Source organism: Physella acuta, unplaced genomic scaffold (genome assembly GCF_028476545.2).
Source record: "Physella acuta isolate Inbredline_101_S28 unplaced genomic scaffold, ASM2847654v3 ptg000070l, whole genome shotgun sequence".
NCBI lineage: Eukaryota > Metazoa > Mollusca > Gastropoda > Physidae > Physella > Physella acuta.
In genome coordinates, this window is record NW_026731590.1 from 285,001 (window position 1) to 308,770 (window position 23,770).

At 35.9% G+C, this 23,770-nt stretch overlaps 2 protein-coding genes across 3 annotated transcripts in view; one reads left to right on the plus strand and one right to left on the minus strand.

Annotated features, from left to right (window-relative positions):
• LOC131952139 (ly6/PLAUR domain-containing protein 1-like) overlaps positions 1-23,770 on the minus strand; it is a 192,431-nt gene that overhangs the window by 116,815 nt on the left and 51,846 nt on the right. The gene's annotated exons all lie outside the window — the stretch shown is intronic.
• LOC131952187 (toll-like receptor 4) lies at positions 5,467-8,008 on the plus strand. The gene is made up of 4 exons (XM_059314758.1): positions 5,467-5,846; positions 5,945-6,114; positions 6,262-6,785; positions 7,610-8,008. Exons 1-4 carry the CDS (start codon positions 5,467-5,469, stop codon positions 8,006-8,008), a joined length of 1,473 nt encoding a protein of 490 aa, XP_059170741.1.

Consider the following 23,770-nt stretch of genomic DNA (forward strand, 5'->3'; position numbering starts at 1 on the left):
ATGTATATGTATATGTATATGTATATGTATATGTATATGTATATGTATATGTATATGTATATGTATATGTATAGGTATATGTATATGTATATGTATATGTATATGTATAGGTATAGGTATAGGTATAGGTATATGTATAGGTATAGGTATAGGTATAGGTATATGTATATGTATATGTATATGTATATGTATATGTATATGTATATGTATATGTATATGTATATGTATATGTATATGTATATGTATATGTATATGTATATGTATATGTATATGTATATGTATATGTATATGTATATGTATATGTATATGTATATGTATATGTATATGTATATGTATATGTATATGTATATGTATATGTATATGTATATGTATATGTATATGTATATGTATATGTATATGTATATGTATATGTATATGTATATGTATATGTATATGTATATGTATATGTATATGTATATGTATATGTATATGTATATGTATATGTATATGTATATGTATATGTATATGTATATGTATATGTATATGTATATGTATATGTATATGTATATGTATATGTATATGTATATGTATATGTATATGTATATGTATATGTATATGTATATGTATATGTATATGTATATGTATATGTATATGTATATGTATATGTATATGTATATGTATATGTATATGTATATGTATATGTATATGTATATGTATATGTATATGTATATGTATATGTATATGTATATGTATATGTATATGTATATGTATATGTATATGTATATGTATATGTATATGTATATGTATATGTATATGTATATGTATATGTATATGTATATGTATATGTATATGTATATGTATATGTATATGTATATGTATATGTATATGTATATGTATATGTATATGTATATGTATATGTATATGTATATGTATATGTATATGTATATGTATATGTATATGTATATGTATATGTATATGTATATGTATATGTATATGTATATGTATATGTATATGTATATGTATATGTATATGTATATGTATATGTATATGTATATGTATATGTATATGTATATGTATATGTATATGTATATGTATATGTATATGTATATGTATATGTATATGTATATGTATATGTATATGTATATGTATATGTATATGTATATGTATATGTATATGTATATGTATATGTATATGTATATGTATATGTATATGTATATGTATATGTATATGTATATGTATATGTATATGTATATGTATATGTATATGTATATGTATATGTATATGTATATGTATATGTATATGTATATGTATATGTATATGTATATGTATATGTATATGTATATGTATATGTATATGTATATGTATATGTATATGTATATGTATATGTATATGTATATGTATATGTATATGTATATGTATATGTATATGTATATGTATATGTATATGTATATGTATATGTATATGTATATGTATATGTATATGTATATGTATATGTATATGTATATGTATATGTATATGTATATGTATATGTATATGTATATGTATATGTATATGTATATGTATATGTATATGTATATGTATATGTATATGTATATGTATATGTATATGTATATGTATATGTATATGTATATGTATATGTATATGTATATGTATATGTATATGTATATGTATATGTATATGTATATGTATATGTATATGTATATGTATATGTATATGTATATGTATATGTATATGTATATGTATATGTATATGTATATGTATATGTATATGTATATGTATATGTATATGTATATGTATATGTATATGTATATGTATATGTATATGCATATGTATATGCATATGCATATGCATATGCATATGCATATGTAGATTTATATGTAAACAACTCCTGCGCTTGGATTATAAATAGCGGGACACGGGTTTACCTACACTACCGCGTGAAAACCTTATGAGTACATTAATCACCCACCGAAATAATCAGGTAGAACACACTTCGGTGACCACCCTTGTGTCAGGGACGTAGAGAGGCGCTCTAAGGAGCATCCCCCCCACCTTGATTACACTGCCACATACGCGCCACGTACGGCCCCTGGCTCCTTAAAACTAATAGGCGCCATCTAGCCAAATAGCATGCTGTTAACAATGACGCAGATTGCGTCATTCGCAAAAGTGACACAAATGAACAGGATTATTTTCTATAACACGTAAACAAGTATTTGACGTGTTTTAAACATCAGTGTGACTGATGCAATGTGTTAGCGTTACTAATAGTCTATTACTACATGCTCGATCTCAATTTCTGAATGATTGTCTAAAAACAGATGCTTATGACATCATTCGCAAAGTGACGAAACTGTTTGGATTTTTTTTACGGACAAAAAGAAACACCCCAGTTAATAATCTAACCTTGGTAAATGTTTCTGATTATTAAAATAAAATGTGTTATATGGCCCTCAGCGACCCATGTGAGCCTTTAGGGGCCGAAACTGAATTTTTTGTTTGCAGCCAAAGCGCACTCTACCAGGGCGCCGGCGGACACGCCTGATTCAATTTAGTAAGCGTTTGTAACGCCACATCCTATCCATTGTCTGTCACGCAACGTAGTCGCCATAGCGCTCACGATAAAGAACAGGGCGCCAAATGGCATCCTGCCGGGGGGCCTCCCATGCAAAATTAAACACCCCCTCCCACCACCACCCACCCACCCCCATCCCTCTCCCACCCCATAAATCTTATCGGGAGTATTCATCAACTCCCTAAAGTTTTATGGCACCCGGATAAACTGTGTTGAACCGCAATCGTCTTTTATTTGTATATACCGTACATATAGAAAAATCGCACACTCCCGCGGCGCCGCCCTTGCGAAAATAAAAATGACTTTTTTACAGAACCCTTCCCTGGAGTATTCTAATCAAGTCCCCGACGTTTGATGGCTATCGGATAAACTTTGTGAGACCGCAATCGACTTTTATTTTTATATACCGTATATAGATAAAAAACAAATCATGTTATGTCGGAGCGCCACCCCTGCAAATTTTTTTTTCGCAGAAACCTCCCCAGGAATATGCTTAGCAACTACCCAAGGTTTCATGGCGATCGTGTGAACAGTGTCACTGCAATTCACTTTTATTATTTTTATATACCACATGTAGAGAAAAATCGCACCCTCCCGAGGCACCGCCATTGCGAAATTAAAAAAAAAAAGATTATTTGCAGAACCCTTTCCTTGAGCGTACTAATCAACTCCCCAAAGTTTGATGGCGATCGGATGAACGCTGTGAAACCGCAATCGACGTTTATTTTTATTTATCGTATATTGAGAAAAATCGCACCCCCATGTGGCGTCGTCCTTGCAAAATTTAAAAAATTATTTTTAAGTAGAAACCTCCCCAGGAATATTCTCAACATCTTCCCAAATTTTAATTGCGATCGTGTGACCGGTGTCACTGCAATTCACTATTATTATTTTTATTTACCGTATATAGACGAAACTCGCACCCTCCCGTGACGCCGCCCTTGCGAAATTAATTTTTTTTTTTTTTTTTACAGAACTCTTCCCTAGTGCTATAATAAACTCCCCAAAGTCTCATGGCTATCGGTTGAACAATGTCAAACCAAAATCGACTTTTATTTTTATATACCCTGCCAGGGCGCCACCCCTGCGAATTTGAAATTTTTTTCCGCAGAAACCTCCACAGGAATATTCACAACAACTTCCCAAAGTTTCATGGCGATGTGATGAGAGGTGTAGTAATGCATAAAAGACACACACACACACACACACAAACATACATAGCTTTATATGTATACATTGATATATATATATATATATATATATATATATATATATATATATATATAGAGAGAGAGAGAGAGAGAGAGAGAGAGAGAGAGAGAGAGAAAGAGAGAGAGAGAAGAGAGAGAGAGAGAGAGAGAGAAAACCACCAATATTAAAGACACTATAAAGGTGGAAAAACTAACAGTAGTGCTCAAATTATACACAGAAGTAAAAATATTTTTTTACAGTAACACGTTATTTATAAAGCATTGTGGTCGGGTGCTAGTGAGAGCACTTGTGTTTCAAATTTGCAGGGTAAAAGGAAGTGGAACTTATTCTACATTTGGTTATTTCAAAAGCCTATTACTTAAGTAAAGTTTTAAATAGGCGTGAGTTTACATATAAGTTAAAGATCTAATTCTCTTCCTTCTATCAAATTTTTATGTTATTTCCGTTGAACAGAAGTATTACTTTAAGATATTTCCAATTTCTCAAAAATTGCATATGAATTTATAAAGTATTAAAATTCGCATTGTTATACACACTGTTTGCTGTTCTCTTGGTGCGCGTATTCTTTTTCTACGAGTATCTATTCTATTTTTAAAAAGCTTAAGTAATTAATAATGGAATTAAATTTATGTCTATATCCCGAGTTGCCATCCTCCGTAGTGTTATATAAGACTATTCGAGATTGTTTTTTTAAAACAAAATAGAATAGAATCGACAAGAAAAAATGAATTGCGCACTAAATGAGTGTAAACAATGTGTGCATAATTGCGTTATAAATGAAACTTTGATTACGTTTTTAAAAAGTTATTTAAACATCTAACTAAATGATATTTTAATGTTTTGTCACAGTACCATTACATCCATTCTTTACCTACTCGAAAGGCTTGAAACAAATCGATCAGGTAGAAGTGATATTTTTGATAAGTCGGAAATAGCGTGAAAGACATTTTTTGGCCTACGGAAATCACTTAAACTTTAAAACCATCAAGAGAATAAGAACTTTTAACTAAGTATACCTTACTAAAACAGAAGTTATGTTTTTCTCTATTTTAGAAATCGGAAATTGTATAAATTACCACTTCCGGGTAAAGGAGGTCAATCAAAATTTAAGTGTAATTCAAAAATAAGACGTTATACATAAACTTGAAAGTGTGTCTATCTACCGGAAGCAGTACTTCAGTTTGCTTTTCCCCAATACAATAGAGTAAAATATCAGTCTGTATAGGCTTTTGCGTAATTGCAATGAGAGTAAATACAAGAAATCACCTTAATATGGAAATAAAACTGCAAATAAGAAATATTCTAATATTAAACTTTTATGTTACATACAAATTTATCAATCAATATTTTCACGTTTAGATTCAAGACGTTACACCATGACCTAATTTTGTTTACATATAAATTGATAAATCAACATTTATATTTTAGATTCAAGCCATAACACCGTAACCTCCCAGTGTTTACCCGACAAAGCGTTGTCTGTGTTGACAAACTTGAGGCATCTAGGAGCGGCCGGTACGAACTGTAAATTGGGTCCCGGATTTCGGAAGTTAAAACATCTTCAATCAGTAGACTTCGGCTATGCCTGCACTCTGACGCACTTGTGCGATAATTATTTTGAAAACATACAATCAGAGCAAAATATATCTATTTCATTTAAATACTGCCAACTGTCAAGCTTCACAAACACATCTTTTGTAATGGGATCAACGTTGTCAGGCCTGAACCTTGATAAAACAAACCTAACTTTACAACACATTTTGGACGCTATCCAACTCTTTAAAACCGTGCAGGAGTTTTCGTTACAGGAAATAAGACAGGTACCAGGTGCCAGGTTTTATTTAGGAAAAGTTTTGGAATTATTTGTAGAAACTGAAATAAAATCTTTGACTCTTTCTGGAAACAATATTATATTGGACCTAACATTTGATTTTAAAAAGTTTCCTCCAAAGTTAGAGACGCTGGTCACAGAAGGTGATGATTTAATAATAAGTTTTATTGATGCCCTGAGAATTTCACCAGAAAACTCGCTCAAAAAATTAGATTTTAAAAGAGCACCCAATAAACAGAAAGTTTTTATGTAAGTACGATATCGTAACCTATACATTCATCCAATTATCTTACCAACCTTACACACCTATCTGTTTAATTGTTTATAACAGTTATTTTTCCTTACAGATCACATCAGAACAAGACACACAGTAACATAAAAAGAGTAAATTCCGAGAGCAATGGATTATCTAATTTGGAAGTTTTAGATATTTCTTACTCTTTTTCGAAATATGGTTCTGAAGACCTGTTAGAGGGCATGACAAATCTCCGTGTACTAGGACTCTCGGGTACTGAGGGTACTGGACTATGTGGGGGTGATTTAGACGACAGCTTGCTGAGAACAGATTTGGCAAATCTCGAAATACTTTGGTTAAGAGAATGTAAAATAACTTTTATACCACGCACATTTTATTTTCCGAAAAATCTTACATTATTATTTTTAGGTAGAAATAGTTTGACATATTTCGAGGCATCCCTGCTGAGACATTTGAACCTGATGTATTTAGATTTGGCGTTCAACCGTTTACCTGGCCTCTCGGTTGAAATGTGGAAGGAGCTGAAGAGATTTAGATTTAATAATCCAAAGTTTAGGGTACAATTATCTTACAACGACTTTCAATTTATCTGCACATATGTTCAAAGTCTACATTTTATGGTTACCAACACACAACTGTATACCTACGCATACGATATGATGTTCAGAAAGGAAGACAATAAATATTTAAACTACACGGAGATGGTCGCACAACTTCCAATACTAACAAAAAACTGTCTGATCAAAGAAAACTTTGGTTACGTGCTGACATTGTTTTTCACCCATCTCCTTTGTTTGCTTGTTCTGGCCGTGTTTTTTCATTACCGCTGGAAGCTGAGGTACCTCTACTTTATTGGTCAACGGCGGCTGCACATTGGTGGACGTTTGGTCAACTACAACCCACAAGTTGATGTCTTCATCACATATGACGAGGTAAGAATATTGTCTAATAGGAATAGATCTAATTAAAAAAGAGATTCAGGAACGTTTAATTTATATATCCATTGTAAAATTATCAATCGTAATATTCAGGGTTTAGAAGGCATAAGTTGTATTATTACGGGAACAAGGCATCCGCCCCCGTCCATTACCCCCGGATATTTCCCCCCGAAATTACCCCACGGAGTAATTATCCCCCTGTCAATTACCCCCCCCCCCCCCATGTCAATTACCCCCGCCCAGTGGGACATTAACCCCAGGTACAGCTACAGTAAGTGTTTAGAGTTAGGGTTATTAGGGTTAGGGCTAGGACTTTGCTGAGGGTTAGGGTTAGGGTTATCGTCAATGGTAGACTTAAACAAATGTCTCGAGATGTTTTTGGTTTTGTGTTAGGTTTTAGGCTTAGGTGAACGCTTGGGTTTTTTTCTCTTAAGGTTAGGATTAAAGTTATATAAAGCTATAGACTTTGAATTAAAGTTAGGATAATTACAATATATTTAAATTAATCAACAATAAAACAAATTAGTAACCATCTTGATGGATAAATGGATAAATACAAAATCACTATTCATGATATATAGATACACATTTTATTTTTAAGCTAACCGTGAAAGCCTTCTAACGACTGAAGAATTTATATATCCAAACTCTATGTTTTTATAATGTGTGGTTATGTCGTTACTATTTTTCAAACATATCTTTAAAGTTTAAGTAATAAAACTTTATATAGGTCAAATATGGAAAAGGTAGAACTGTATTCGTTTTCTAGTCTATTGGTTCTAGGAAATTCTACTACACATCTTGTTTGAATCTAACAGGGAGAACCAAGAATCCGTCAGATTGTAAGAAATGTTATCCTCCCATTCTTGAGAGAAAAGAACATCTCTTACATTTTAGGAGAAGTGGACTTTCCAGGTGGGGACATGGTGTCACACATCAGTGGAGCTATAACTGGCACAAGAAAAACGCTGGTCTTGTTGTCTGAAGATCTTTTCTTGGATCACTACCGAGAGTATGAGATGAACCTGGCCATCATGCGAGAGTTCAATGTACGAGGTCAGGTTATCGTTCCTGTCTTTGTTGAGAGGGTCGACTTGAATACATACCCACCTGAAGTAGAAACTTATTTAAGGAATCAGCTGTACAGGTGTCTGGTCTACAGAAATAACCAAACTTTCTGGACACTTCTGCTACATGCTATTGGAAACGATACGTAGTTTGATATCTATAACCTAATCTGGTTGATATATATTAAAACTAGATTGGTCTTTGTAATGTATTTTTAAATATAGTTTTAAAATGATTAAATTCACTACTTATTTTGTTAACACAAAATTATGATAGAATGTATGTTTAACCATGTCTATCGAATAACTAACACTATCTGTTTTATTACTAATTGTCTACCGAAAACAATGTTACCATTCGTACGTTTTATTCAGATTCAACAATTTAGTAGACCAAAATGGTCAAGAACATTGTTTTTTAGTTTTAAATCCGCTTCCAATTATAATATCATAATCCATGTCGTTTCTTTTTCTTAACTTTTATATACTAATAATTTTGTTGATGTTCTGTAGATTTTTCTTTTTCAAACATTTTTCTTCTAATATTACTTTTGTTTATGTGTTCTTTGTTTGACAATGTATGTTTAAAGAATTATATTGTGTTCCATTATTTTCTGTAAAATTATCGGAATATCTTTTCGCACGTATATATTTTATTTAGATACCTTGATTTATCATCTTTAATGATTCAAGATTATAGAATGAGTGCTTCACAGATCAAGTAATTTCATTCAATATGCTTCTACCTCCCTTTTCTCCCACTTTTTAAAATAAAACGGTAATTTTAAGTTTCGCCTATTCGTAAATATCGTGCGGCGTCAAACCGGCCCGTGACAAAACGGCCCCGTCAAAACAACCCCGTCAAAACGGCCCCGACAAAATATCCCCGTCAAATCGACCCCGTCAAAAGGTTCATAGACAAGCGGATCCCGTCATTTAGGCTCCAGTCAAAAGGGCCACCGTCAATAAGGCTCGTGACAAAAGGGCTCCTGTCAATAACGATTCTAACAAATAGGCTCCATTCATTACGACTACCGAAAATTTGGCTCATATCATTTAGGCTCCCGACATTTAGGCTCCAGTCAATCAGGCTCACGACAAAAATGGCTCCAGACAAAAGGGCTCCGAGCAAAAGGGTTCCAGTCAATATAGTTCCTGATAAAAGGGCTTCCGTCATTTAGGCTCGCGTCAAATTGGCTCCCGTTAATTTGGCTCATGACAAAAAGGCTCCGGTCATTCAGACTCTCGATAAATTGACTCCCGTCTCTGTGGCTCCCGTCATATAGGCTCCCGTTATTTAGGCTTGCGACAAATTGGCTCCCGTCAATATGGTTCCTGACAAAAAGGCTCGTCATTTTGGCTCTCGTCAATACGGCTCCCGACATAATGATAATGGCTCATGTCAACACCACCCATTCCAGGATGGACTACAGAAATAAGCCAAAAATAATAAAGCGTCCTTAGCTTTAGGTCGCTGTGGTGATGTAATGTGTATGAATGTGTATGAAAGATGAATACGTGGGACGGATCACTGCGTGTGTGTATGTATCATGTAGTGAGACGCGAGGCCGGGTGTGTTGACGTATATGTTGCTGTACGGAGTGAACGAGGGTACAAGGGAAGCGACTGGTCGGGTGACAGTGGCTGTGTTGTGAGCGAGAGAAAGGTGGTGTGTAGGGATGAATGCGGAAGACAGTTGAAGGTTGGGCATGAAAGGAGGCAGGTTGAGTTTGTGACTGGAGATAGAGAAATAAAGGACTGTGAAATCTAGCTTCAATTGTGTTGTGCCTTTCTTGGAGATTCAGACACCCTCACAGTCGCCATGTCTTAATATTTTTAAAAGCATTTCTTGTACTGTATTAATTTTTAGTTTGTGGTCATCTGTTACATTTCTACTTAGGGGAGTAGGATGCTGCAGCCCATTATATACATGCCGGGTTAGGGTCCCTACGATACAGTTACAGTCAATATGCTTCCAGGTTATTAAAAAAAATATGACTTCTTTGACTCGTTGCCCCCCTTTGTTAGCCAAATAGAGGACACGTAACTGTTTGACCGATCCTCCAAAGTGTACTGTGGCGGATGGGGCAGGAGATGGGCACCAAAAAGGGGGCTCAAAAATTGTCGTCAAATGTATTTATTTATTTTAAAAAGTTATTTATAACTGTATTTTTTTAACCATCGTCAAGGCCGAGTTCTATTTCCCTACAATCAAAAACACGCTGTCGCCGGCAAAATTCTTTAAAAAAAAAAAAAATAGCACGAGAAGCCGTTACATATGAAGTGGACTTTTATGATGCGCGGTTCTTCTTTGCGACATTGGTTAGGGTATAGACGAAAAATTCATTATATATTTTTCAATGTTAATAGATGTTTGCGATAGTGGTTGAATTTGTATCCTGTACCATCTTGTATCCTACAAATAATAAAAAAATAATATAATACTAGAAACTTCAATTTTAAATACGTTTACTTTTTTTTTTGTTTTTACAAGAAATATAATAGTAAACTTTTAGGGCCTATACTTGGAATTATCTCCCCTGAGTAAGTTTTACAATGGGCGATGCTGACGTACATAAACGCTTTTTTGTCTCTTTCAAGTTTTTTCCCGAGCCGACCCCCATCCCACCCCTCTTTTTAGCCTCGCAAGTATCGAGTAGATTAAATGTATCGTTTATGAACTACTTCCTAGCAACATTCACCACTTCAGCACACTTTTTCAGACACTACACAGTACTAGTCAGCAGATATTAATTTACTTGCATAGTATTAGGTGCATCTAATTCACACACCCTCCCACAAGCTAGTATGATTGTTAACATCTTCGTTTGTTGTTTTTGTAATCCAGGGATCAATTTGTCAAAAGCATGTTTGCTAGCTGTCATCCTTTTATAACGTCAACATGGTGGTGAAGTGTCGATTAACATCGACTGTCTTGGACTGGGAAGGAGGGAGGGGAATCCATGTGGACATCCATACATTGAAATTAACATGTGAAAACTTAGACAACAAACGCAGAATGTGTAACATGCATGCTAAATTTAAACAGAAACAGCTGAGCTTGGGTCGTGTGGCGTAAACAACAGCTCAGCATGCACTTAAATCAGATAAATATAAAATTACAATACTCGTAACTTTGTAGAAAGCGAACTGTTTAAAGAAAAAAATGTAATAACTCCTCAGAAAACGGTTTCTTGGTCGGGAAGTGTTTTAAGTCGGGAGTTATTTAACCGGAGCCATTTTATAGTGAGTCAGTAAGTCGGGAGTCATTTAGTCGGGAGCCAATATGTCTGGATTTCTTTTGTCTAGAGTCCAATTGTCAGCAGCCATTTTGTCTGGAGCCAATATGGCGGGAGTCCTTTTGTCGGGAGCCCAACTGTCGGGAGTCCATTTGTCGGGAGCCAATATGTCGGGAGCCCATTTGTCGGTAGCCAACATGTCGTGAGACCATTTGTCGGAAGTCAATTTATCGTGAGCCCTTATGTCGGGAGCCAATATGTCGGGAACCGCTTTGTCGGGAGCCAATATGTCCTGAGCCTATCTGTCAGGAGCTCATATGTCGGAGGTCCATTTGTCGGGAGCCTAAATGTCGGGAGCTCATTTGTCGGGGGCCTATATGTCGCAAGTCAATATGACGTGCGCCCATTTGACGGGAGCCTATAGTCGGGGCCTTTTGACGGGGCTATTTTGACGGGGTCGGTTTGTCGGGGGTCGATTTGACGGGGTCATATGAACGGGGCCGTTTTGACGGGGCCGATTTGTCCCGGGCCGTTTTGACAGGGCACCCGTAAATATACCCACAGGGAATAGGCAATGACTCCTGTCAATATCTCCCGTCTGTTTGAATTACTCCCGATTCTTTACTGCCTACTAACCCGTTGATAACGAACGAAAAAAGTGGTTTAAACTATTACAATAAATAAATATTAATTATTTCGAAGTTACTTTAATGTAAATACTAATGTAAACAACAGGGACGCTATACAGTGGAGTCTGGACGTGAGAGATAAAAATTGTTTGAAGTGTCAAAATCAACAAAACAACTTGTGCTCTTGAATGCAATTTTTAAGTAGGGCCTACTCAACAGAATCAACGTTTCGCGAGACAGAAGTGGAAAATACTCAAACCACTCAGCCTGAACATAAATGATAATAAAAGAATTACGTTCAGCAAGTATAATACATCTTCTGAAACCGGGAGTGATCTCCCCTAAACTTTCTCGAATATTCTTATATAACACTAAGGGGGATGGAAACTCGGGTTATACACATGCTTTTTAAACAATTTTAATTACTTAAACTTTTCAAATAGAATATAATCTCGTAGAAAAAAAGAATTGCGCACCAAGTGAACGCCATACAATGTGTGTATAATAGTGCGGAATATTATTAGTAATTTATACATTCATAAGCGTTTTTTGAGAAAACGGAAATAGCGTAACCTACTACTTCCGGTAAAGCCCCCCATACTCCGTATAGTACTGAGGTGTAAAACGATGAAAACTGTCAACATTTCATGTGATTTTTGTGCACGATTACAATACGTACTCTATAATCTGTAAACGAGAAATTAAAAAGAATCAATAAGAGGGAACGTAAATTTTCTTCTGTGTCACATCTATCAAGTGATCTGCATGCTAAGTAAAAACATTTTATAGCGTGATGTTTTCAATTTTGACAAATCTAGATTTCGGTTTTTACTTTCTGCCAGTGTTTTTGTCTATACAGGTCATGATCTTTTTAATGAGACAAACTCAAAATGCAAGATTTTTGTCATGATAGTAGCAGGAAGTTTAGAATGTTTTAAAATGCTCCAACAAACTTAATTGTATGAGAAGATTAAGCAACGTTGGATATTATAGTTTGATGTTCTAGAATTAAAAAAAAAAGGTTGCATAACACATGCCACGCCATTTGTAAAATTGTTGAAAAAGAAATTGTAATTCAAATGCTTTTATTAAATAAACAATATGTATATGATTTCGTTTTATTACTCATGAAGGCGAATTTGCATAATGTAAAATGATAGATAAATATGCTTGGGTATCAAGAGATAGTATTAACAAACGTTCGTCAAGAAAATTAACAAAAGCGACCCTATATACAAATATAATGTCAAAGATTTAAGACCTAACAGTTTTTATTGAAAAACATTTAAAATTAGTTAATATAATTAACTGTATTTTCTTATCTAATTCAAAATTAATAGTACATCATTTAAATAAACTATGGCTATATTATTTAATAAAATAAAATAAAACTAAGGTTCACCCAACTACAATCGAAATGTGTTGGCTTAAAAAAGAACAGATGTCAATAAAACCAATAAAACTATTCAAAATGTGTATGTTGGGTTACAATGCATTCTGGAACAAGCAAAGCCTTGATACTACTGCATCATCCAGATTAGTGTACTTTTTGTATGCTGATGTAGCCGGCGTCACTGACACTTACCCAGAACACCAACTTTAATCTTAACCTAAGTCTTATTTAACCCTAACTTGAGACCTGCCTTTTTTTTAAAACATCTGACTCAATTTTATGCGATACGTTAAAGAATTACATACTAAATATAATAATAGCTTCACAAAAATAAGCTGAAAAAAACATAATTCTGCAAGTGTTTTTTTTTCATTATTTAATTATGGCTTAAGGGAGGGCGTGGTCGAATGATAGAGCTTTAGGCTACAAGCCTGAAAGTCTCGAGGTCGGAAATCTTCCAAATGAATCTCTAAGTCTAAAGAGGAGCTTTGCTTAAACACAAACACAAGCATTACTTGAAGATATTGATACAAACAATTAAAATCAAATGCTGTACGTGTTCTATGTAGCTTGGGATTTTTAATTTATTTGACGGAGTTTAAGATTTCCATAATAGGAATTATTTTTTTAATATTCATATTCATCCTACAGAATTAAGAACATAATGCCATACAAGAATGTGAATTAAATTAGAACGAAATGAATTATACAAAAAGATCGCACAATTATTTACTACACATTAACACAGAAACACAAACAGTTCATAACACCGATTAACATGGTCTCACACAATCCACATCCCCACAGAGTATCACAAAAATATACAACGTAGCGCAAAAATAATCCCATCACTCATCGATCTACACTGAAAAATGTATACACTTTAGGGAAAAATCTTCTTTTTAATTTTTTTAAAAATTGTTTTATTAATATTTCCAAAAATGTAATAAAGCTTTTGTAGTAGAAATTGTTAAACCCATTAAATTAATAAACTGTGTTTTTGCCTGCATTGATCTTTTTTTTAAAAAAAGTTTAGACCTTCAGTAAAATAAAATTAGTTTCTTTGCAAAAGCTTATTTTGATGCTGACATTCTTTAAAGCTAAAGAACATTTAAAATGTAATGTTCAATATTATTTTTTAATGAAAAAAAATTACTTAAACCTTATCTTTTCTCTTTCTTATCATCGAAGATTGAACAACTGGCAGTTTTTCTAATCGAACAAAATCTTTTAAATATTACAATAGCCTGAGTATTTGTTTATTCTTTTTACAAGTTTTTATTACAAGCTTTTATTTAACTCACTTCCTCTGTCGACAGTGTGTCGTCAGTCGTCAGTCTGTCTTGATCAAAACGCTCGAGCGAAAATTCGCAAACTTCTAACAGACAGATTCGGTTCACAGTTGGCACGTGGGACAAGGCATGAAGACAATGACATCTAAAATTAAATTTGACTTAATTGGATGCCTAATTAATTTTTTATAAAGTAATTACAATTTTGACCAAATTAGTAGGCATTTATACCCAACCACTCCACACGCTTCAACACGTTCAATATTGACGCCACGCGTTCTATAGGCACGCAATGGTTTTTAGTCATGATTATTTACAATACATATAAAGTACAGAAAAAAGTTCATAAAAAACGTTTTAATAACAAGCTTTTATGTAATAATGTACTAAAAAGGAGAAAAAAATAAACTATTTTAATTAATATAAAGAAAAGCGTGGGTCTCTTCCTTAAAATTAGTAAAGGTATCCAAAAGCGCGTTGTCTTGTTGTCTGAAGATCTTTTCTTGGATCACTACCGAGAGTATGAGATGAACCTGGCCATCATGCGAGAGTTCAATGTACGAGGTCAGGTTATCGTTCCTGTCTTTGTTGAGAGGGTCGGACCTTTGACCACAGGTACTTTGACCATAGGGGGTTTGACCATAGGGGGTTTGACCACAGCGGAGCTTTGACCATAGGGGCTTTGACCATAGGGGGTTTGACCACAGCGGGCCTTTGACCATAGCGGTGCTTTGACCATAGGGGGTTTGATCATAGGGGGTTTAACCATAGGTGGTTTGACCACATGTGTTTTCTCAGCAGAGGGTCTTTGATCACAGGTGGTCTATCAACTGATGTTTGATCACAAGCGCTGTGTCCGGCTTTGATCATAAGTGTGATACAATTAACACGATTTTATACATGTTTCCTGAGAGTACGTTAATAGAAATTAACATGTATTTAAAAAAAGCCAAGAACTATATTTTAGTCTCCACATAAAGGCTGGTGCTAGGCCTCATAGATTTATTTTAAATATAAATGAAACATAAATAATGCGACATATAACAAGTTTCACAAATAAATAATGTAGATGTACTTGAAAATACATAGCATATATAAAGGACAAAAGGATAAAAAATGATACAAAACTTGCCAACGATATAGTCAAAGATGTAATACATAAAATGGTTAACTAAATGAAAGATGTGCTATAGCACGCAAATATGTCAGTACATCTGTTTGACCATATGTCTAGACAGCACTTTGTACTTCTCAGCTTGGTAGCTTGCCCCTGCTACACCTTGCAAGAAAGTTGTCTTTTGCCGTGTGCAGTCCATCTGTAGACCTTCAAGGAAACGCCACATTGTTGGGTGACTACATTGGAGGAGAGACTGAAGACTGTAATGCCATCCTTCACAAATGTTATTTGTTCGTGCTACACCATCGCCAATCGTGTGCGACGGATGCGACGACCTCGGACACAGCGCTTGTGACCAAACACCAGTTGATAGACCACCTGTGATCAAAGACCCTCTGCTGAGAAAACACCTGTGGTCAAACCCCCTATGGTCAAACCCCCTATGATCAAACCCCCTATGGTCAAAGCACCGCTATGGTCAAAGCCCCGCTGTGGTCAAACCCCCTATGGTCAAAGCCCCTATGGTCAAAGCTCCGCTGTGGTCAAACCCCTATGGTCAAGCCCCCTATGGTCAAAGCACCTGTGGTCAAAGGTCCTAGGACCGAATATATACCCACCTGAAGTAGAAACTTATTTAAGGAATCAGCTGTACAGGTGTCTGGTCTACAGAAATGACCAACATTTCTTGACACATCTGTTACGTGCTATTAGAAATGATAAGAAGTTTAAAAATTTTTTAACAGTGTTTTACTTTTATGATAAATTTTATGTTTCTTGCAGGCATAAATTCGCCCGCAGAAAAGCCCCCCCCCCCGCCCCCCCCCCCCCCTTCGAACGAAATCGAATTTATATAGAAAACAGCGTCCGACCCCGGAAAAAATAGTCCACCACCTCCTCCCCAAAAATATATCAAATGTCCGTCCGGAGAAAAATGTCTGTAAAAAATACTGGATACATTTTTGCTTAGATTTGTTTTAATTTATAGATTTAAAAGTACAATTCAGTTAGCTATTTCCTTGATATGAAAACTAAGTTTAAAAAACTTACAGTATATAATTATCGTATTTTTTTTACAAATTTTATTTACCAATTTCTTTCTGTACTTACATATTGTCATGCTACGATATATAATTTATATTACTTTTTTATTTTGTTTTTTTTTACTTTCTCGTATATACGAAGTATAGAGAAAGTATTGTAATCGTGCAAAAAAGAAATCGAGATTTTTACAAATCTCGACGTTTTACACCTCACTGATACGGAAAAACATAATTGTGCAATCTTGTCCGTATGTCTGTGTGTCTGTCTGTGTGTCTGTCTGTCTGTCTGTCCGTGTGTAAACACGATAACTTGAGTACCGTTACAGCTAGGTTGATGAAATTTTATATACAAGTATTTTATCAAAATCGTAGATCCGTATCAACTTTTGAGCGATTTCCGATAACCGGAAGTGGTACTTTTCCTACTTTGAATTTTTCAAAAGCCTATAACTTGAGTACTATTTCAGATAGATAAATGAAATTTCACATGCAAGTAAAAGATCTAATTCTCTACCGTCTGTTAAATGTTGAGTAATTTCCGTTGACTGGAAGTAGTAATTTACGCTACTTCCGATTTCTCAAAAAACTAATGTAAATTTTAAAAGTACTAATAATATTGCGCATTATTATGCGCTTTTTTATTTGGCGTTCACTTGGTGTGCAATTAATTTGTCTACGAGATTTTATTCTATTTTTAAAACTTTAAGTATTTAAAATGGATTAAAAATCATGTCTATAGCCCGAGTTCCCGTCCCCTGTTCTTTTATATAATATTCGAGAAAGTTTAGGGGAGATCACTCCCGGTTTATTTTTTAAATATATTTTTGAATGCTGTTTGTTATCGCTCCTTCAAGTGTTTCTTGTGTTATTATTTGTGTTATACATTTGTATTGGATTCATTTTTATCTTATACCTGCTTTTGCTATCAATGTTCGGGTTAGTTGTTCATGAATAAATAAGGTGAGAGGACTCAAGAGAAATAAGGAAGTTCTATTCCACGAGGGATAATGTGGTTCAATGGTAGCGCGTTTGATTGCTAACCCGAAGATCTCGAGTTTGGATCCTGTGGGGAGGGGGTGGGGGTTATGTTTGGTTGAAGAATTGGTGTTAAATGTCTGTCTCTTAAGGAAATAGTTTTTGTCAGGCATTTGTTCCGCAATGCCACCCACACCCACCCTCCCACCCCATATCGAAGCACGTCACGTCCATCGCTCCAAATATCCCGAACGAATAAGAAAAATATATACTTTAACCAGTGTCCGGCCCTCCCCTCTAGAAATTTAAATGCACCTCCCTACTAAAAAGTTTCATGTACATCTCCCCCTCCCCCAACCCCAGGAGAATAATATCTCGGGATAAAAACACCGCTTGTAAATGCATGTATGTCAACCGTACAACGCCTATTATGACCCACTTTGTGTAGTTCCTATAGTTTAGTGAAGGCATCGTATCGGCCCTTGTTTAAAGTTTGAGGACCAATTTTTAAGTAGATTTGAATTATAAATAGAAATGTAGTCTTAAACTCAAAAAATATTTTAGAGTTCTCTGGATTTGCAACTGTTATAATATTGATTCTAAAAATAATACATTTCTAAAACATTTTAGGCTTACTGTTAAGTTTTTATTTTTTATTATTTTCACAGTCTCTTTGATTGCAAAATCCAAAACTAAAACACGTTTTAATATATGTTTAAGCATTTCTATTGAAATTACCGAACCCTCTCATCCTCACAGCTAGATTATTATCAGATAGTGGTGCAACATAAATCACATTGAACAGGAAACACATGTTGTTTGTATCCATCAACAATCAGCAGCATTCAACAAAACACATCCTTTTCATTTCAAATTTTTATATTTTGTTTTCATGAAATGTGCGTGACAGCTTTACCAACGTCTGAAGAAAAAAAAATACATAAAAAAAGTTTTAATAACAAGCTTTTATGTAATGATGCACTAAGAAGTAAAAAACAAATTATATACAACTATTTAAATAACTATAAAGAAAAGCGTGAGTCACTTTAGTATTTATTGGATAACTTTACTAAAATTTAGAAAGCGAAACACGCTTTTCTTTATAGTTATTTAAATAGTAGTGTTTAATTTATTTTCTACTTTTTAGTGCATTATTACATAAAAGATTGTTATTAAAAAACGTTTTTAATGAATTTTTTTCAGCACTTTAATTTTTTTTTAATTTACAAAAGAGTTGCATGACTAAAAATGTGACCTACTTAGGTCCAGTAATGTTTTATTTTGACATTGTATAATACCATATATGGATTGATGGTGCAACCACCGGGTTTTTTCCACTGTCTTATTAAGAGTGTCTAAGACGTAAAAATTTTCCATCAAGATCTGATTGATTGATTCAGACCAGATGACCACACCAACCAATGGCCACATGAGTTAAGGGTAACCTCCCCTGTTGCCTAAGTCTTTAACTAGATCGCCCACAGGCGACACGAGGCAGTCTACCTTGATCAAGCGGTCCATTATGACCAGGCCGTCCATTTTGTCCGGCAATAGATTCTGACCATTTGAACGTGAGAGAACTTAAGTCCTGAGTGTGCTATGCATTCCTAAGTTGTTAAAGTGTTCTAATATTATATTACTTGTCGCCAAGTGATTTCTTGATGCTATAGCAGTGTTGTGTGACCTGTGGCTATTTTTATACAGTGTTAGAATCTGTGATAGTATTTTTTCTTACGCTTTGTAAGTTGGGTTTTGTTATTTTCTAAATTAAATATTTTATCTTGTTTAACCTAGTGTTCTGCCACAACTGTGTTCGCTTATTAAAGGTTGTATGCAGATTGAATGAGTTGTTCACTTCAATAGTATCACTAGTTTTCCCTAGACATCGAAATCGAGCCCTAGTGTGTTGTTGAGTTAGTGCTCATTCATTTAGGCTTTAAGTCATTTGCATATAACCCCAAAAAAGAATCCGGGGGCGTTCACCATCTATCTGGCTGGTAGATAGGTGTCCGTTAGAAAGTGGGGTCTCGCCGAGATTTAATCTGTCGTTCCAGTTGTTGGTTATATCAGTTAAACACTAAGTTTAGTTTGATTTAGTTGTTTTTCTATCCAGTGAAGCCGTGTTATTAAAACGCGCGCAAGCATAGAGTTATCTAGGTCAAAAGTCAGACGTGCCACGTCCTAGATTGAAGGTCAAGTACACGGCCCAACGCTCCGTGTTAATTTAGAGAATCTAGGCTTGTTGTGATTTTGAAGTTAGTGAAATGGAATCTTTTTTGACTTATCCCACTGTCGGGGAAGTAGAAAAGTTGAGTAGGAAAGTTTTGATTAGTGTTGTTAAGGAATTGAAATTGGATTATTCTGTTACGCAGAAATCAGAGGTGTTGAAAGATAAAATTGTTGTTCATTTTATTAATGAAGGTGTATTTGATGAAAGTTTGTTGGCTGGTGTGTTACTCCGTGAGGAGAAACCTCTAGAAGAGAGGGAGCTTTTATTAAAAGAAAAGGAGTTAGAGGCTAAAATTGCTTTAGATAAGAGGAGGTTGGAATTAGAATTTGGTAAAGTTAGTGATGTCACTTCTCTGGTAGATCCAAAAAAGTTGTCGGTGGGGCAAGTGATTGCCAAATTTGGGAAATTAGTTCCTAAATTTGATGAAACAGATCTGGTCGTTTTCTTTAACTCATTTGAGAGTTTAGCGAAGACATGTGAATGGCCCGAAACTTCCATTACTGCTTTATTGAGCACGGTCCTTACAGGGAAAGCTGCAAAAACATACCAGGCACTCTCTCACGACGTTCAAAATAACTATAGTTTGGTCAAGACTGCCATTTTGAAGGCCTACGAACTGACGCCCGAGGCCTATCGGATGAAATTCCGAGCACTCCGCAAGTTACCCACTCAATCATATGTGGAATTTCTCTTTGAAAAAGAGAAAATTTTCTCAAGGTGGCTACACTCTGAGGAAGTTTCTGAGTTTGAGAAGCTCAGGTCACTTATCCTAAGGGAAGAATTCCTAAAGTCCCTGCCTGAAGACATACGACTTCACATACTGGATAACAAGATAATTGACATCCAGAAGGCTGCTGAGTCGGCTGACACATATATGTTGGTGCATAAGAAACCACCAGTGTCAGGAAACCGCCTCAACCCAGTGCTTCCCCTTTTTGGCAGCAATCCTCCTGTTGGCCAACACTTGAAGGCATTACAGTCCAGAGAGAAACCAAGATCAACTCTCAATCGTCGAGCAGTATGCCAGTTCTGCAAAAGACCTGGTCACCATGTCAAGGACTGTTACAAACGTCTTCAATTTAACAGAGAGGTGGTGCGTACTTCTGCGCACTATGCTCTATCCCCTCAAGCAGCCGGTTCAAATATGAACTCTAGAATTCTGAGGGACGCTAACCCTAAGTGTCCGCAGGAAAGCAGTCAAGTCTCCACACATTATGTGCAGTCACATTTTGATTGTTCACGCCATCATCCAGTTTCTTCCGAGTCTACCGATCTCGAGGGATCGAGAAAGGTTGACTTTTCATCTTTCATTACCGAAGCTATCATTAGCAAACCAGGTGATCCGTTGTCTCAGCGGAATATCACCGTCCTAAGAGACACAGGAGCGTCACAGTCACTTCTTTTGAAAAGTTCAATGGACATTACACCAGAGACGAACACAGGAAATGTTTCCATTATCCAGGGAGTGGGGACAAAATCTACTGTCGTCCCTCTACACAAGTTTTCCCTGAAACATCATCTCGTCGAAGGCGAGGTCATTTTAGGTGTGATAGATAGTATACCAGTCCCAGGAGTACAGCTACTTCTAGGGAATGACCTTGCGGGAAGCAAAGTATACCCCTGTACGGTTCCAAACCCTTTGTCAACAGTTCCAGATAATGATAATGAACTGTATCCTGCATGTGTGGTGACAAGAAGCCAGTCCAAACAATTAGCTGACACAACGTCTGAACCACACCTACCATCATCGTCAAGAAATTCGACTCCCAAACTGGAGTCTATGCTTCCAGAGAACACAAGCCTGGGCTTACCCCTGAGGATATCTCAGGAAGATATCATTAAAGCTTAACAAGTCGACGCGGAACTCAAGGCAATGGTCGAAAAATCTCTCTCATCTGACGATGGGGAGTATTTCTCCGAGAACGGCCTCTTCTTTCGTCGCTCTGTACCAGTGGATGCCTCACCAGCCGAACCATGGTTGGGTAAAAACCAGCTGTGGGTTCCTCCACCTTATCGGCATGAAATACTGAAACTGGCACATGACCATCCAATGTCAGCGCACCCAGGAGTCACTAAAACGACGGCGAAGATCAAAGAATTGTTCTTTTGGCCCAAAATGAGAAATGATGTGTCGCGTTACTGCAAAAGTTGCACGAACTGTCAGTTGGCCGGAAAGCCAAACCAGAAAATTCCTAAGGCCCCTTTGAGTCCGATTCCTGTATTAGAAGAACCCTTTTCTAAAATCGTCATGGACTGTGTAGGTCCCTTGCCTAAAACCAAGGCGGGCAACGAGTACCTACTTACCTTTATGTGTTCAAGTACCCGTTTTCCCGAGGCGTTCCCCTTACGGAACATTAAGGCAAAGACTGTAGTCAGAGCCATGACCCGGTTCTTCACTACCTTTGGATTACCTAGAATCGTTCAAACAGATCAAGGCAGCAACTTCACCAGTCACCATTTTCAGGAAGCACTAGCCAAGCTAGGCGTTACCCACATCACCAGCTCAGCCTACCACCCTCAGTCTCAAGGCGTACTTGAGAGGTTCCACCAAACCCTAAAATCCATGCTAAGAACATTCGCTAAAAGTAACACCCAATGGGATGAGACTGTTCCATGGATTATTTTCGCCGCGAGGGACTGTGTCCAGGAAGCTTTAGGTTACTCTCCTTTTCAACTTGTGTTTGGACATTCTGTCCGTGGTCCCCTGAAGCTGATCCGCGAACGTTGGACAGGTACCAGTGATCATCCAGTGGAAAACTTTGACGATTTTCACGTTCGACTGAAAGCCGTGTGCGAAATGGCTCACAAGAACTTAAGAAAGGCCCAAGTGAGAATGAAAGGACTGTATGATAAGAGTTCTCGTAAACGAACATTCAATCCAGGCGAGAAGGTTCTTGTGCTAGTGCCTAATCTGAACAATGCGTTATCCTTAAGATATTGTGGACCCTTTACTGTGCATTCAAAACTAAGTGATTTGAACTATGTTGTCAATACGCCTGACAGAAGAAAGAAACAGACAGTGTATAATGTTAACTCACTGAAAAAGTATTATGATAATTGTAACAATTTTCATTCCACAGCTAAAATTACTTTACCTGTATGTTCAAATGTTTCTGATGATGTGATACATGATAAATTGAAACCCCCAAAATTGGTAAATTCTTCCTTTTTAGATCATCTAAATGACCACCTTATGCATTTGTCAACAGAGGAAAGCCATAAATTGTCTCAATTATTTGAGACATTTCCCTCTATTTTTGGGGATGTCCCCAAAGAAGCGAAGGTACCACCTCATGATGTAGACGTAGGTGATGCAAAACCCATCAAACAACACCCCTATAGAGTTAACCCGGAAAAAGCTGTTTTGATAAAAGATGAAATTGATTATATGCTTAAGAATGATATCATTGAACCCAGTTTCAGCAACTGGAGTTCCCCATGTCTTCTAGTCCCGAAAGACGGTGGATCTTTCAGGTTTGTGACCGACTTTAGGAAGGTAAATGCGCTCACCAAAGCTGATTCCTATCCATTACCTCGAATAGAAGACGTTATTGATAAAGTTGGTCAAGCTAAGATAATTTCCAAAATTGATTTACTTTCAGGATACTGGCAAATCCCCTTATCTGACCGTGCAAAAGAAATATCTGCTTTTGTAACCCCTAATGGTTTTTATAGATACAAACGTATGCCCTTTGGTATGCGAAATGCTGGTCAAACTTTCCAGCGAGTCATTAACTCTGTCATTGCTGACATAGACCAATGTGAGGCCTACATAGATGATATAGTTGTATTTTCTAATACTTTTGAAGAACATATTGTTCAGTTGACTAACCTTTTTAGAAAATTGTCTGAAGTGAATTTTACTGTAAACCTGCATAAAAGTGATTTCTGTAAAGGTTCAATTACCTATTTGGGTTATCAAGTGGGAACGAACCAAGTTAGGCCTATTGAAGCTAAAGTAGATGCTATTGTAAAGTTGCCTCCTCCCAAAAATTGT